Genomic DNA, 15222 nt, shown 5'->3' with positions numbered 1-15222 from the left:
AAAGTGGCTAAAATCTTCACTTTTTAGCCACACCATTTTAACCCAAAATATTTGGTGAGTGAATACTGAATAGTACAAACTATCTCACTATCTTTAGTTTGTACTATTCACTCACCAAATGAATAAGAAATAATAAAAATTTTCTCTCTCATTCCTTATTCTTTGAAAAAATTAAAAAATAAATAAATAAAGAAGTATTTGAAAAAAAATATATTTAAATGGAATAATGAAAGTTGATAGTTAAAATAGTGAGGCTTTTGGAAGTGTTTTAAAAATAATAGGTAGTTGAAATAGAGAAAATTTTATTTTTAGTTATTTTTGTGAGTAAAATTTGGTAAGGCTGGTAAGAATGCTAAAGAATTAGCTATAAACCAATTTGCAAGTAATTTGTGTCCCCTAATTTAGCGCAAGAAAAACTGCCTGGAACAATATCATGACATACATATATAATGATATTCTAATACACACATAATTATAATCGAGCTTTAAATTGCCAAATTTTTTAACTTTAGAGTTAAAATTAAAAAAATTTTGAAACTTATATTTTCTATATATATATATATATATGGGTAAAGATATTGAGCACGCCCGGCGTGCTTCAACAGTGAAGCACGCCGGCCGTGATTTTTTTTTTATTATTTTAATTTTTTTGAAAAAAAAAAAAAAAAAAAAATTTAGTGCAAGCACGCCATGTGCTATCTTGTTTTACCCATATATATATATATATATATATATATATATTGAGAAATATAACATTTCTCTGCAGACACGCCCCCACCTCTTTATTGTGCTGAGTCATCAATGTCGACATTGTGATCAGTTGAATCTCATAATTGTACGAAATCTTATCCCACTTTGACGTTAAAAAACTCCATTTAATACTAGGCAGCCAGGTGCTCACCAAAATTCGTCATGGCTCGAGTCATCTATGTAGACTTGTCTTTTGGAATTTATTTGTTTATTTATTTATTTTTTTGGTTCTATATAAGTTGAAGCGCGCAGAAAGCTGGTGAAGAGACGACGAAACTTTTCCCTTTGGATCAAGTCGGACTGTTAATATATAGTCTCAGAATGAGCTGGTGGTGGGCTAGAGCTACTGCCTCTGCAAAGGCACCAACTCTCTTACTTCCTCTTTCTATATATAAAATAAGCACGCGCGATTTCCTAACACTAAGCTATTGTGAATTTTGCAGAAGAAATATGAAGACGAAGAAGCACCACCTCGAAGCTACCAGAGCGTGGGCCTGGTGATCGGCGTGACTGGCATTGTCGGCAACAGCCTAGCCGAAATTCTCCCACTCCCAAACACTCCTGGCGGCCCCTGGAAGGTTTATGGTGTGGCTCGTCGCCCACGACCCAAATGGAACGCTAACCATCCAGTTGAATACATCCAGTGCGACGTCTCTGATTTCCATGACACTCAAGGCAAGCTTTCCCAATTAACCGATGTCACCGACATCTTTTACGTCACGTGGGCTAGCCGACCAACCGAGGCTGAGAATTGCGCGGCCAACGGCACCATGTTCCGCAACGTGCTTCGCGCTCTTATTCCAAACGCTCCGAATCTCCGCCACATCTGCCTCCAGACCGGCACCAAACACTACCTCGGACCCTTCGAGAAAATCGGCAGTGTAAAAACCCACACTCCACCTTTTACGGAGGATATGCCACGTTTGAATGTGTCGAATTTCTATTACACGCAGGAAGATATTTTATATGAAGAAGTTAAAGATAAGAAAGGTCTCACTTGGTCCGTCCACCGACCCAACATAATATTTGGATTCTCCCCCTATAGCTTGATGAATATAGTAGGCACGCTTTGTGTATACGCCACTATATGCAAGCACGAGGGGCTTCCATTGAAATTTCCTGGAAGCAAAGCGGCTTGGGAGTACTACTCAGTGGCTTCGGACGCCGATCTTATTGCGGAGCAACAAATATGGGCGGTGGTGGACCCTAATGCTAAGAACGAAGCGTTCAATTGCAACAACGGGGATGTGTTCAAATGGGAGCATCTTTGGAAGGCATTGGCGGAAAGATTTGGGATTGAGAAGTACGGATTCGAGGAGGGTGAGAAAATTAGTTTGGCTGAGATGATGAAGGACAAGGGTGATGTATGGGAAGAGATAGTGAGGGAGAATCAACTGCAACCCACAAAGTTAGAGGATGTTGGGGTGTGGTGGTTTGCGGACTTCATCCTGGTTGGGGGTGATTTTTTGGACAGTATGAATAAGAGCAAGGAGCGTGGGTTCTTGGGGTTCAGAAACTCCGTGAATTCGTTCGTTGCGTGGATAGATAAGATGAAAGATTACAAGATTGTACCTTGAAATAAATCAATGTCAATGTTCGATTGAATCTGCTTTTACTGTTATAATATTAATATATAGAATAACCATGCATGTTATAGCTCGGGAAGCATGTTTTTTTGTTCTCTTTTTGTAATTTTTGTCATCAGATGACATTGTTAATTTTTAGAAGTTTGCATAAAGATATTGTCCGATCTAAAGCTTGAGAGAAACATTAAATTGGATGGATATGATAATTTGAGAATGTTGCAATGACATTCTAATACACACACATAACTATAACCAAGCTTTAAATGAGTTTGAACCAGAGTCAAGTTTATACTTGTAGCAACCTTGCTTTTTAAAACTCTCATTTAAAGAAATTACTTTAATAATAAAAATTAGTTTAATATTTATATTAAGTAAGGATATTTATTCTTGAAAAATTTATGAGCTTATATGAATATTATAAGAATTAATATTGAATTGAGGTTATTATATCATAAGCCTTAATATTTATGAGATAATTTTATTAGATGATTAAAGAGATAGAATGATTTAATGAAGTAAATAGAATATTAGAGTATCAATTTGGAGTATGATTAAATAGTGGGTGATTGATTAGTTTAAGAGAGGATCAGTTTTGGGAGATCTGCACCCAAATCATGCACCACTCCCCATTTGTTTTCTTATTTTCCTTTCTTTCTTTCTTTTTCCCTTTTATTTCTCTCTACCGACAAGCCAGTTACAGTACTCATCACTTTCCCACTTTCTTCTCCTTCCTTTTTCCCTCTCTTTTCTTTTCTTCTTTTCTATTTTTTTTGTCATCTCCTCGATCTCCCCTCCACCGTGTCGTGACTGTTGTCCCATTTTTTTTTTTCTTCTCTTTTCTTCACATTTCCCCCCTCCTTTCCATGCACTAAAAGCCTCCTGTACACCTTCAGCTACCAAAAGGAAAAGAAAAAAAAAAAAAAACTTATTGCCCACACTGCACATGAGATTCTTTGGGGGCCAGACTCCCCACTTAAACGAAATTCCTCTTATTTTTCTCTTCTTTTGCCTTCCACTTTTGATGCAAATTGGATAATAGTCGTGGCGTATGGTATTGCGATCGAGCGCCTAATCTGCGATCGATCACCCGCGGGCTACGATCGAGCACACGCGGGACCATTATGTTATTTTCTACGTTTTAATTAGGTTAAACTGACTTTATGTTGTTATTTTATTAGGTTTAAGGTTTGAGGAGTCTTTATTTCGTTATTTTATTAGGTTTAGGGTTTTTAGAATATTTATGTCATGTTTTATTAGGTTTAAGAGTCTTGAGGCTATAAATACATGCTTATAGCCTCTAGTTTATCAATTTATGTTGTTTATTGAATTTTGTTAAATAAGAATTATTCATATGTGAGTTTTCTTCATATTTTTCCTTGAAATCATAGATAGACTCTATATTTTGAGAAGAATTTTTAGATCATTAATAGACTCAAGATCTAAGACTAGTTATCATGTTCCTTATTAATGTTCTTCGCTGCAGCGTACCAAGTCGCGATGCATCAACTTTATCATCTGATGTGCACTCACTACAAAAAAATGATTTTTTATTGACATAGATTTTCTGACGTGTCAGGTGGTCTGACACGTCAGAAATTCCTGACGTATTAGATCCAATATGTCAGAGAAATATAGCTGAACAAAGCGCTTTCCTGAGGCACCCCTTAGTAAAATATAGCCACGGCGCTTTCCCGAGTTTAACTCAGAGAAATATAGCCAAAGCACTTTCCTAAGGTAGAGAAATAAAAAAAAAAAATAGCTAAACAAAGCATTTTTCCTAAGACTGAGTATCATGCCAAACAATCACAAAAATTAAACTCTTAAGTTTAATTTTTAAAGATTGTGAAGAATAAAAGGGAACAAGCAAGACAATAAAAATCAAGCAAAGACCTTCCTTACATCAAGCATCATTACACATAAGATTCCCGATGCCCAACTAATGGACTAGCCGGCCATGGGAATCGGGGGGTAACTATTGGGTCATATTTTCCCAACAAATAAACAATAAATACAGGACCCTCAACACCTGCCACCAATGAGTCAACAGATTAATAGTTTATTTATTTAATAAACAGCATAAACATGTGGCTTCACTCAATAAATTGACCATCTATGCTAAACACTAAGAAACATGTGTCATTACCACCATGAATCATTTTGCCCATATAATACATCATGGATCCTCGGTAATAGATATAGCATCAACAGCACCATATCAACTTCCACTAAGGAGGACACGTGGACTCTCAGTTAACACCAGCTGCTACCAAACCCTTATAAAAGGGAATTTCTACACTATTTTCAGGGGTTGGCTTTTTAATCTTTGAATCTCTTTTTTACTTAAGCTCTTATTATTCAAACACATCACTGACTTAAGCATCGGAGAGCCTCCATGACACCCAGCCTGGAGACCCTTTGACGCTCTTCCTGTTTTATAGGAGCTGAAGATCAGAGAAGTCACAAAGGGCGAAGATCACACCATTCGGAAACTGTTGTACGGAAAAATTGTGCATCAACACTAGTGATGACACCTAGGCACGAGTCGGGAGACAGATCGAAACACTTAAGTAGATCCTCTAAGACACAAGTCCAGGCTAGACCCGATCAGAGGCTGAGGTGGGAATCCAGTATCAGTGTATGGTGGAATATCTCAAGGTGATATATCATGTACAAACTGACTGGCCCTACAAGTACATATGAAACCTTCTCAATACTAAGTATCACTCAAATACCTACTCTGGCCTGGTATAGGAGAATAGGACAAGAGAAGAACACTGAACCAACGTCAACGGGTATGCACGCATATCATATCTGATTAAAATGAAGTAGTAGAGCAAGGTTGGCCATGGGGGAGATGAGGCTCTACAGACAACGTGTCGCGTTGAATGCAATGAGGAATAGAGATCACTTTTGCACCTACTTAGGTTGAATTCCATACTGTCAGGGATTGGAAACTATCTCAAATTGGCCGAGTGTCGAACTGACGTGGCCAAGCTAAGAATGTCTTTATGAGATGTGATCCCTAACCAATTGAGTTACCTGGGAATTATGAGATCCTATTTAACTTGAGGCCATAGTGCCTTTTGAGTTGGTCTATTCTTCTCAATGTGAAGGGATGCAGGCTCATCTAATTCAAGTGTAGCTAATTCTTACAAACCAATCTAATAAAATGACATGTATCTTTTAGCATGTGAGAATCAAATGTTTTTTTAATAGCATGTACATCTCACACGTTATTTTAATAGCATTAATAAGAAAACATATGCTTCTCACATGCTTTAGAGCACTCTTTGTAGCCTCACCAAAACCAGTTTTTGGTTATTTTGGTGAGGCAATTTGGTGAAAGAGGCTAAAATCTTCACTTTTCAGCCTCATCATTTTAATCCAAAATAAATTGTGAGCGTACAGTACTCACTATTAATAGTGAATATTATTAATCACACACCAATTGAATAAAAAAATAGTTTCTCTCTCCCCTTTATCTTTTATGTTTCTCTCTCATTCTTTAATAATTAAAAAAATAATAAACAAATTTTTGAAAAATAAAATTTAAATGGAATAATGAAAGTGGATTGTTAAAATAGTGAAGTTGTTGGGAGTACTTTTAAAAAAATACATAGTTAAAATAGAGAAAATTGTACTTTTGATTATTTTGGTGAGTAAAATTTACTAAGGTTGCTTCGAATGTTCTTAAGAATATATAGCATTCTTTGTAGCCCCACAAAACCATTTTTTGGTTATTTTAGTGAGGCAATTTGGTGAAAGTGGCTAAAATCTTCACTTTTTAGCCACACCATTTTAACCCAAAATATATGGTGAGTGAATAGTACAAACTATCTTACTATCTTTAGTTTGTACTATTCACTCACCAAATGAATAAGAAATAATATAATTTTTCTCTCTCATTCCTTATTCTTTGAAGAAGTTAAGAAATAAATAAATAAAGAAATATTTGAAAAAAAAAATATTTAAATGGAATAATGAAACTTGATAGTTAAAATAGTGAGGCTTCTGGAGGTGCTTTAAAAAAAAATTGGTAGTTAAAATAGAGAAAAATTTATTTTTAATTATTTTTGTGAGTAAAATTTGGTAAGGCTGGTAAAAATGCTAAAGAATTAGCTATAAACCAATTTGCAGATAATCTGTGTCCCCTAATTCAGCCCAAGAAAAACTGCCTTGAACAATATCATGACATACATATATAATGATATTCTAATACACACATAATTATAACCAAGCTTTAAATGAGTTTGAATGAACCGAGTCAAGTTTATACTAGCTTTGTTTATGATCCTAAACAGAGCCAAACTTAACTTGTAAGAATTTAGCTCGTCTTATAATCAAGTCAAAATTAATGTTGAAACCCAACTCATTTATTAAATGAATTGAAGTGTATATGAGTTTATATGAATTGTGCTCAAGCTATTAATAAACATTGAAATCTTGGTGTCGTACTTACGCATGGGACATTTTATTTAGGATATGAATTAGATGATGTAAAAATAGGATAGTATACTGTAGTTTTTTCAATGGTCTATTTAATTTCAATTTTGGGGAAACTTCACTTTACCCTTTGAATTGTCTCACTTTTGCAATGTCCTCATAAAGTTCAATTTCTCTTAATTTAGTGTATCCGTCTTTCAATTGTTTGTAATATCACCACTCCGTTAACTTTTTTCAAAATACCCCAATTTGTTTTAAGAAAAATAAAATAAAAAAATTGCAAAGATTATGGTGTTGGTCCAAACTTTACCGTATTTGCAAAAATACCCATGCTTTGCAAATAAAAAAAAAAAAAAAAAAATTTATTTTGGGAATTTATTGGGATTTACCAAAAAATTATAATGGAAAGAGGACATTGAAAAAAATTAAAAGTATGATACACTAAATTGAAAAGTTTTAAACTTTAAAAGGGCCATTGCAAAATTGACGTGACTCCAAGAGGTAAGTGAAGTTTGTTTCCCTTCAATTTTTATATAACTTTGTAATACACTGTTGAGCCCAAAAGAACTTTGGCCATCTATATCGTCGAATGAAATTGATCCTGGCCGTCACTTTCACTTAGACACAATCAATTGTTTTTGAAACTTTGAACCGAGAGAAACAAATCAAAACAGAGGTCTCCACAAATCAATTTGGCTCTGAGCCTAAAGCTTGTGCTTTGATTATTAGATGAACGGTAAAGATTGATTGTTAGCCTTCTTGATTTGAAGATTGGGTAATGATCCCAGGCAGATGAACTTATGGAGAGCGGCAGAGATGAGGGGGTCCCCGTTTCCTTTTTTTTTTTTTTTAAAAAAAAAAAAAATCCTATTTTAACACATGTTTAACACATGTTATATATATATAACATGTGTCAATATAGGATTAGTAGTGATGTGAAACATAACTGATTTTGTTAAATTTTTTAACAACAAAGACTTTTTTTTTTTTTTTTTCCTTATCTTAAAAAGTGATGGGAATAATTTGTCACAACCCCAAACTATAAGTAAAGCATAGCCAAAAAATTACTATTGTTGGGCCGAATTAAAAATTTAATAAACATAATTTAAAAATGAAATGAAGTAATTTATCACATAATATGTGTCACAAAAAATTTATATATATATATATATATAAAAGTTCATAAATATTGGTCGCTAGCAATCCCATTTTCTTTTTGTTTTAATTTAATTTTTTATTGATTAATAATTATAATGAGTAAATTTTGCTTTTGAAGTGTCAAAATGAAAGTATTTTTGAAAGACTGGTCAAATATGATTTTTCCATTATAACAAATGGTTAACGCTAACAGAGGAGCTTAATTACAATAAAATTGTAGTTTTATGGACCCAAGTGTTACAACTTTCGGTTCGTGAGACCTTATCAAAAAATCAAAGCACTGTAAAAAATTTTCAACAGGTTGTAGGGGCCATGGCCCCATTGGCTTACATGTGGCTCTGCCGCTGAGTATAAGGGCCAACAATGCATTTCTCTCTTAATTAAAACAGATTTTTCAAGCAAGGTGTCCACAAGACAACAGAAGGAATGCATATATAAAAAATGCTACACTTTTCAAAATTTACAATTTAAATTATATGTCATTATCCTACGAAATGGTGTCACATTTACATTGTAACTCTATAAAAAATGCTGCACTTTTCAAAACTTACAATTTAAATTATATGTCATTATCTTACGAAATGGTGTCACATTTACATTGTAACTCATTATTTAAACAGCAAATTTTAATATATATATATATATATATATATATATATATATGAGAAAATATTCTGCTCTTTTGAATTTTTTAGAGTTTTTTAATTTTAACTTCGAAATTTAAAATTAATGATATCTGCAAAGTTTTAAAAATTGACAATTTAAATCTTCTGTTACTAATTTTCGTTAAATTGAACGAAATTTTTTTTTAAAGAAATTTAAGAGTAATGATGTAATTTCATAAAGTAAATTACAATTTTTTTCATATATATATATATATATATATATATAGAAATATAACATTTCTCTGCAGACACGCCCCCACCGCTTTTTTGTGCTGAGTCATCAATGTCGACATTGTGATCAGTTCAATCTCATAATTGTACGAAATCTTATCCCACTTTGACTTTAAAAAACTCCATTTAATGCTAGGCAGCCAGGCGCTCACCAAAATTCGTCATGGCTAGTCATCTATGTAGACTTGTCTTCGGAAATTTTTTATTTTTTATTTTTTATTTTGTTGGTTCTATACTTCTATGTAAGTTGAAGCGCGCAGAAAGCTGGTGAAGAGACGACGAAACTTTGCCCTTTGGATCAAGTCGGACTGTTAATATTAGTCTCAGAATGAGCTGGTGGTGGGCTAGAGCTACTGCCGCTGCAAAGGCACCAACTCTCTTACTTCCTCTTTCTATATATAAAATAAGCGCGCTATTTCCTAATACTAAGCTATTGTGAATTTTGCAGAAGAAATATGAAGACGAAGAAGCACCACCTCGAAGCTACCAGAGCGTGGGCCTGGTGATCGGCGTGACTGGCATCGTCGGCAACAGCCTAGCCGAAATCCTCCCACTCCCAGACACCCCCGGCGGCCCCTGGAAGGTTTATGGTGTGGCTCGTCGCCCACGCCCCAAATGGAACGCTAACCATCCAGTCGAATACATCCAGTGCGACGTCTCTGATTTTCATGACACTCAAGGCAAGCTTTCCCAATTAACCGATGTCACTGACATCTTTTACGTCACGTGGTCCAGCCGACCAACCGAGGCCGAGAACTGCGAGGCCAATGGTGCCATGTTCCGCAACGTGCTTCGCGCTCTTATTCCAAATGCTCCGAATCTCCGCCACATCTGCCTCCAAACCGGCGCCAAACACTACCTCGGACCCTTCGAGAAAATCGGCAGGATCAAAATCCACACCCCACCTTTTACGGAGGATTTGCCACGTTTGAATGTGTCGAATTTCTATTATACACAGGAAGATATTTTATATGAAGAAGCTAAAGATAAAAAAGGCCTCACTTGGTCCGTCCACCGACCCACTACAATATTCGGATTCTCCCCCTATAGCTTGATGAACATAGTAGGCACGCTTTGCGTATACGCCGCTATATGCAAGCACGAGGGGCTTCCATTGAAATTTCCTGGGAGCAAAGCGGCTTGGGAGTACTACTCAGTAGCTTCGGACGCCGATCTTGTTGCGGAGCAACAAATATGGGCAGTGGTAGACCCTAATGGTAAGAACGAAGCGTTCAATTGCAACAACGGGGACGTGTTCAAATGGGCGCATCTTTGGAAGGCGTTGGCGGAAAGATTTGGGATTGAGAAGTACGGATTCGAGGAGGGTGAGAAAATTAGTTTGGCTGAAATGATGAAGGACAAGGGTGATGTATGGGAAGAAATAGTGAAGGAGAATCAATTGGAACCCACAAAGTTGGAGGATATTGGGGTGTGGTGGTTAGCGGACTTGATCCTGATTGGGGGTGATTTTTTGGACAGTATGAATAAGAGCAAGGAGCGTGGGTTCTTGGGGTTCAGAAACTCCATGAATTCGTTCGTTGCATGGATAGATAAGATGAAAGATTACAAGATTGTGCCTTGAAATAAATCAATGTCAATGTTCGATTGAATCTGCTTTTGCTATTGCAATATTAATATATAGAATAACCATGCATGCTAGCTAGGGAAGCATGCTTTTTTGTTCTCTTTTTGTAATTTTTGTCATCGGATGAAATTGTTAATTTTTAGAAGTTTGCATAAAGATATTGTCTGATCTAAAGCTTGAGAGAAACATTAAATTGGATGGATGATAATTTGAGAATGTTACAAACTGATAATTTGGATGGATGATAATTTGGGAATGTTACAATGACATTCTAATACACACACATAATTATAAACAAGCTTTAAATGAGTTTGAAGGAGTGTCAAGTTTATACTTGTAGCAACCTTGACTTTTAAAACTCTCATTTAAAAAAATTACTTTAATGATAAAAATTAGTTTAATATTTATATTAGGTAAGGATATTTATTCTTGAAAAATTTATGAGCTTATATGAATATTATGAGAATGAATATTGAATTGAGGTTATTATATCATAAGCCTTAATTTTTATGAAATAATTTTATTAGGTGATTAAAGAGATAGAATGATTTAATGAAGTAAATAGAATATTAGAGTATCAATTTGGAGTATGATTAAATAGTGGGTGATTGATTAGTTTAAGAGAGGATCAGTTTTTGGAGATCTGCACCCATTTCATGCACCACTCCCCATTTGTTTTCTTATTTTCCTTTCTTTCTTTCTTTTTCCTTTTTATTTCTCTCTACCGACAAGCCAGTTACAGTACTCATCATTTTCCCACTTTCTTCTCCATCCTTTTTCTTTCTCTTTTCTTTCTCTTTTCTTTTCTTCTTTTCTATTTTTTTTTTTTTTTTGTCATCTCCTCGATCTCCCCTACCTCCACCGCGTTGTGGCTGTTGTCCCATTTTTTTTTCTTCTCTTTTCTTAACATTTCCCACCTCTCCTTTCCATGCACGAAAAGCCTCCTATACATCTTCAGCTACCAAAAGGAAAAGAAAAAAAAACAAAAACTTATTGCCCACGCTGCACATGAGATTCTTTCGGGGCTATGCTCCCCACTTAAACGAAATTCCTCTTATTTTTCTCTTCTTTTGCCTTTCACTTTTGATGCAGATTGGATAACAATCATGGCATATGGTATTGCAATCGAGTGCACGTGGAATCATTATGTTATTTTCTACGTTTTAATTACGTTAAACTAATTTTATGTTGTTATTTTATTAGGGTTATAATTTGGAGAGTCTTTATATCATTATTTTATTAGATTTAAGGTTTTGAGAGTATTTATATCATGTTTTATTAGGTTTAAGAGTTTTGAGATTATAAATACATACTTATAGTCTCTAGTTTATCAGTTTATGTTGTTTATTGAATTTTGTTAAATAAAAATTACTCATAAGTGAGTTTCCTTCATATTTTTTCTTGAAATCATATATAGACTCTATATTTTGAAAAGAATTTTTAGATCATTAATAGACTTAAGATCTAAGATTAATTATTCCGTTCTTTATTGATGTTCTTCGTTGCAGCCCACCAAATCACGCTACATCAACTTTATCATCTGATGTGCACTACCGATGGTTCAGGTATGGGTTACTTTCGATTTCTTTCCTTCGTGCCCATGTGCTCTTCCACTTCCTTTGTCACGCTGCTGTCTAATTTGATTAAAACATCTTTCTTTAAGCCTAATTTGATTCTTGATTTCAGTTAGGTTTTTCCATTGGGTTTGATTATTCTCCACTGTTTTTGGTTGAATTAGAACGGGTATTTTTGGGAGAGGTTGTTCATCAGTTGTTTAGGTGTTCATTTGAGTACTTTTCTAGGCTATTCTTGAAGTTGACAGCCGTGTGTGAAGTCTTTGATGAAGTTAGTGAGAAATATATTGAGAAATATAACAGCAGACACGCCCCCACGGGCCCCACCTCTTTATTGTGCTGAGTCATCAATGTCGACATTGTGATCAGTTGAATCTCATAATTGTACGAAATCTTATCCTACTTTGACTTTAAAAGATTCCATTTAATACTAGGCAGCCAGGTGCTCACCAAATTCGTCATGGCTCGAGTCATCTATGTAGACTTGTCTTCAGCAGGGACGGATCCAACTTTCAATTTGAGAAAAATTAAGGGTCAAAATTTTTTTTAGAGGAGAATAAATTGGCAAAAAATACGTTATTATTATTATTTTTTTTCACTTTTACCTTAATTTTTTTTTTTCCTAAAACTTTTTTTTTTTCTTGTAATTTGGGGGACCAAGCCCACTCCCAGTCCCGTAGATCCGTCACTAGTCTTGAGGGAATTTTTTATTTTTTATTTTTTTGGTTCTATATAAGTTGAAGCGCGCAGAAAGCTGGTGAAGAGACGACGAACCTTTTCCCTTTGGATCAAGTCGGACTGTTAATATATAGTCTCAGAATGAGCTGGTGGTGGGCTAGAGCTACTGCCGCTGCAAAGGCACCAACTCTCTTACTTCCTCTTTCTATATATAAAATAAGCGCGCGATTTCCTAACACTAAGCTATTGTGAATTTGGCAGAAGAAATATGAAGATGAAGAAGCACCACCTCGAAGCTACCAGAGCGTGGGCCTGGTGATCGGCGTGACTGGCATCGTCGGCAACAGCCTAGCCGAAATCCTCCCACTCCCAGACACTCCAGGCGGCCCCTGGAAGGTTTATGGTGTGGCTCGTCGCCCACGCCCCAAATGGAACGCTAACCATCCAGTTGAATACATCCAGTGCGACGTCTCTGATTTCCATGACACTCAAGGCAAGCTTTCCCAATTAACCGATGTCACCGACATCTTTTACGTTACGTGGGCTAGCCGACCAACCGAGGCTGAGAATTGCGAGGCCAACGGTACAATGTTCCGCAACGTGCTTCGCGCTCTTATTCCAAATGCTCCGAATCTCCGCCACATCTGCCTCCAGACCGGCACCAAACACTACATCGGACCATTCGAGAAAATCGGCAAGGTAAAAGCCCCCACCCCACCTTTTACGGAGGATATGCCACGTTTGGATGTGTCGAATTTCTATTATACGCAGGAAGATATTTTATATGAAGAAGTTAAAGATAAGAAAGGTCTCACTTGGTCCGTCCACCGACCCAACACAATATTCGGATTCTCCCCCTATAGCTTGATGAACATAATAGGCACGCTTTGCGTATATGCCGCTATATGCAAGCATGAGGGGCTTCCATTGAAATTTCCTGGAAGCAAAGCGGCTTGGGAGTACTACTCAGTGGCTGCGGACGCCGATCTTATTGCAGAGCAACAAATATGGGCGGTGGTGGACCCTAATGGTAAGAACCAAGCGTTCAATTGCAACAATGGGGACGTGTTCAAATGGGAGCATCTTTGGAAGGCGTTGGCGGAAAGATTTGGGATTGAGAAGTACGGATTCGAGGAGGGTGAGAAAATTAGTTTGGCCAAGATGATGAATGACAAGGGTGATGTATGGGAAGAGATAGTGAGGGAGAATCAACTGCAACCCACAAAGTTAGAGGATGTTGGGGTGTGGTGGTTTGCGGACTTGGTCCTGGTTGGGGGTGATTTCTTGGACGGTATGAATAAGAGCAAGGAGCGTGGGTTCTTGGGGTTCAGAAACTCCGTGAAGTCGTTCGTTGCGTGGATAGATAAGGTGAAAGATTACAAGATTGTGCCTTGAAATAAATCAATGTCAATGTTGGATTGAATCTGCTTTTGCTGTTGTAATATTAATATATAGAATAACCATGCATGCTAGCTAGGGAAGCATGTTTTTTTGTTACAAACTAATGTGCTTTGACTTGCCAACTTTTATCTTTGGTTGTGTTTATTAAACTCTAGTTTGTAGTAGGTGAAAATGTGTGTTTGTTGTGAAGCCTCGTGTGGTTCTAGAACTTACTTTTGTAAAAGGTTTCTCTTGTCTTTTGTTGTGTGTAGTTTCAGAATTTTGTAACGTAAGAAGAAGAAGAAAAATAGAAGAAAGAGCCAAGTCCCTTGCAGAAAGTTGTTCTTCCTCTCCCTGTTTTTTCCCCTGTTTTTTTCTCTTGCCTTTTGGTCATTTTCTGCAAAATTTCTGCAGCAAGTTGATCTTCTTATTCTCTTGTGTTTTCCTTGTTTAATATACTGCCCTTGGAGTGTGTCTTGCTGGAAAATCCAGCCAACATTTTTTGTTCTCTTTTTGTAATTTTTGTCATCGGATGACATTGTTAATTTTTAGAAGTTCGCATAAAGATATTGTCCGATCTAAAGCTTGAGCGAAACATTAAATTGGATGGATGATAATTTGAGAATGTTACAAACTGATAATTTGGATGGATGATAATTTGGGAATGTTACAATGACATTCTAATACACACATAATTATTACCAAGCTTTAAATGAATTTGAAGGAGTGTCAAGTTTATACTTGTAGCAACGTTGAGTTTTAAAACTCTCATTTAAATAAATTACTTTAATGATAAAAATTAGTTTAATATTCATATTAGGTAAGGATATTTATTCTTGAAAAATTTATGAGCTTATATGAATATTATAAGAATGAATATTGAATTGAGGTTATTATATCATAAGCCTTAATTTTTATGAGATGATTTTATTAGGTGATTAAAGAGATAGAATGATTTAATGAAGTAAATAGAATATTAGAGTATCAATTTGGAGTATGATTAAATAGTGGGTGATTGATTAGTTTAAGAGAGGATCAGTTTTTGGAGATCTGCACCCAAATCATACACTACTCCCCATTTGTTTTCTTATTTTCCTTTCTTTCTTTCTTTTTCCCTTTTATTTCTCTCTACCGCCAAGCCAGTTACAGTACTCATCATTTTCCCACTTTCT

At 35.8% G+C, this 15222-nt stretch overlaps 2 protein-coding genes across 2 annotated transcripts in view; both read left to right on the top strand.

Annotated features, from left to right (window-relative positions):
* The first annotated feature begins 991 nt into the window (after positions 1 to 991).
* On the top strand, positions 992 to 10517 carry LOC132185108 (uncharacterized). Its single transcript, XM_059598925.1, has 5 exons — positions 992 to 1110; positions 1194 to 2324; positions 4775 to 4830; positions 9107 to 9200; positions 9282 to 10517. Exons 1-5 carry the CDS (start codon positions 1072 to 1074, stop codon positions 10413 to 10415), a joined length of 2454 nt encoding a protein of 817 aa, XP_059454908.1. The 5' UTR covers positions 992 to 1071; the 3' UTR covers positions 10416 to 10517.
* Positions 10518 to 12572: 2055 nt separating this feature from the next.
* LOC132185107 (3-oxo-Delta(4,5)-steroid 5-beta-reductase-like) overlaps positions 12573 to 15222 on the top strand; it is a 9064-nt gene continuing 6414 nt past the window's right edge. Inside the window, exons 1-2 of the mRNA XM_059598924.1 lie at positions 12573 to 12850; positions 12932 to 14056. Of these exons, the coding sequence (XP_059454907.1) occupies positions 12812 to 12850; positions 12932 to 14056 (1164 nt within the window). The 5' untranslated portion in view covers positions 12573 to 12811. The remainder of the gene's footprint in view (positions 12851 to 12931; positions 14057 to 15222) is intronic.

This window comes from Corylus avellana, chromosome ca6, assembly GCF_901000735.1.
Source record: "Corylus avellana chromosome ca6, CavTom2PMs-1.0".
Lineage (NCBI taxonomy): Eukaryota > Viridiplantae > Streptophyta > Magnoliopsida > Fagales > Betulaceae > Corylus > Corylus avellana.
This window is presented reverse-complemented; position numbering and strand designations above follow the sequence as displayed.

Excerpts from the sequence above, each read along its gene's own strand:
- LOC132185108 (XM_059598925.1), top strand. The coding sequence starts at position 1,072 with ATGAGCTGGTGGTGGGCTAGAGCTACTGCCTCTGCAAAG. Across the intron at positions 1,111-1,193 it reads GAGCTACTGCCTCTGCAAAG|AAGAAATATGAAGACGAAGA; the intron begins GCACCAACTCTC and ends TGAATTTTGCAG. Across the intron at positions 4,831-9,106 it reads CACACCATTCGGAAACTGTT|AGACGACGAAACTTTGCCCT; the intron begins GTACGGAAAAAT and ends AAGCTGGTGAAG.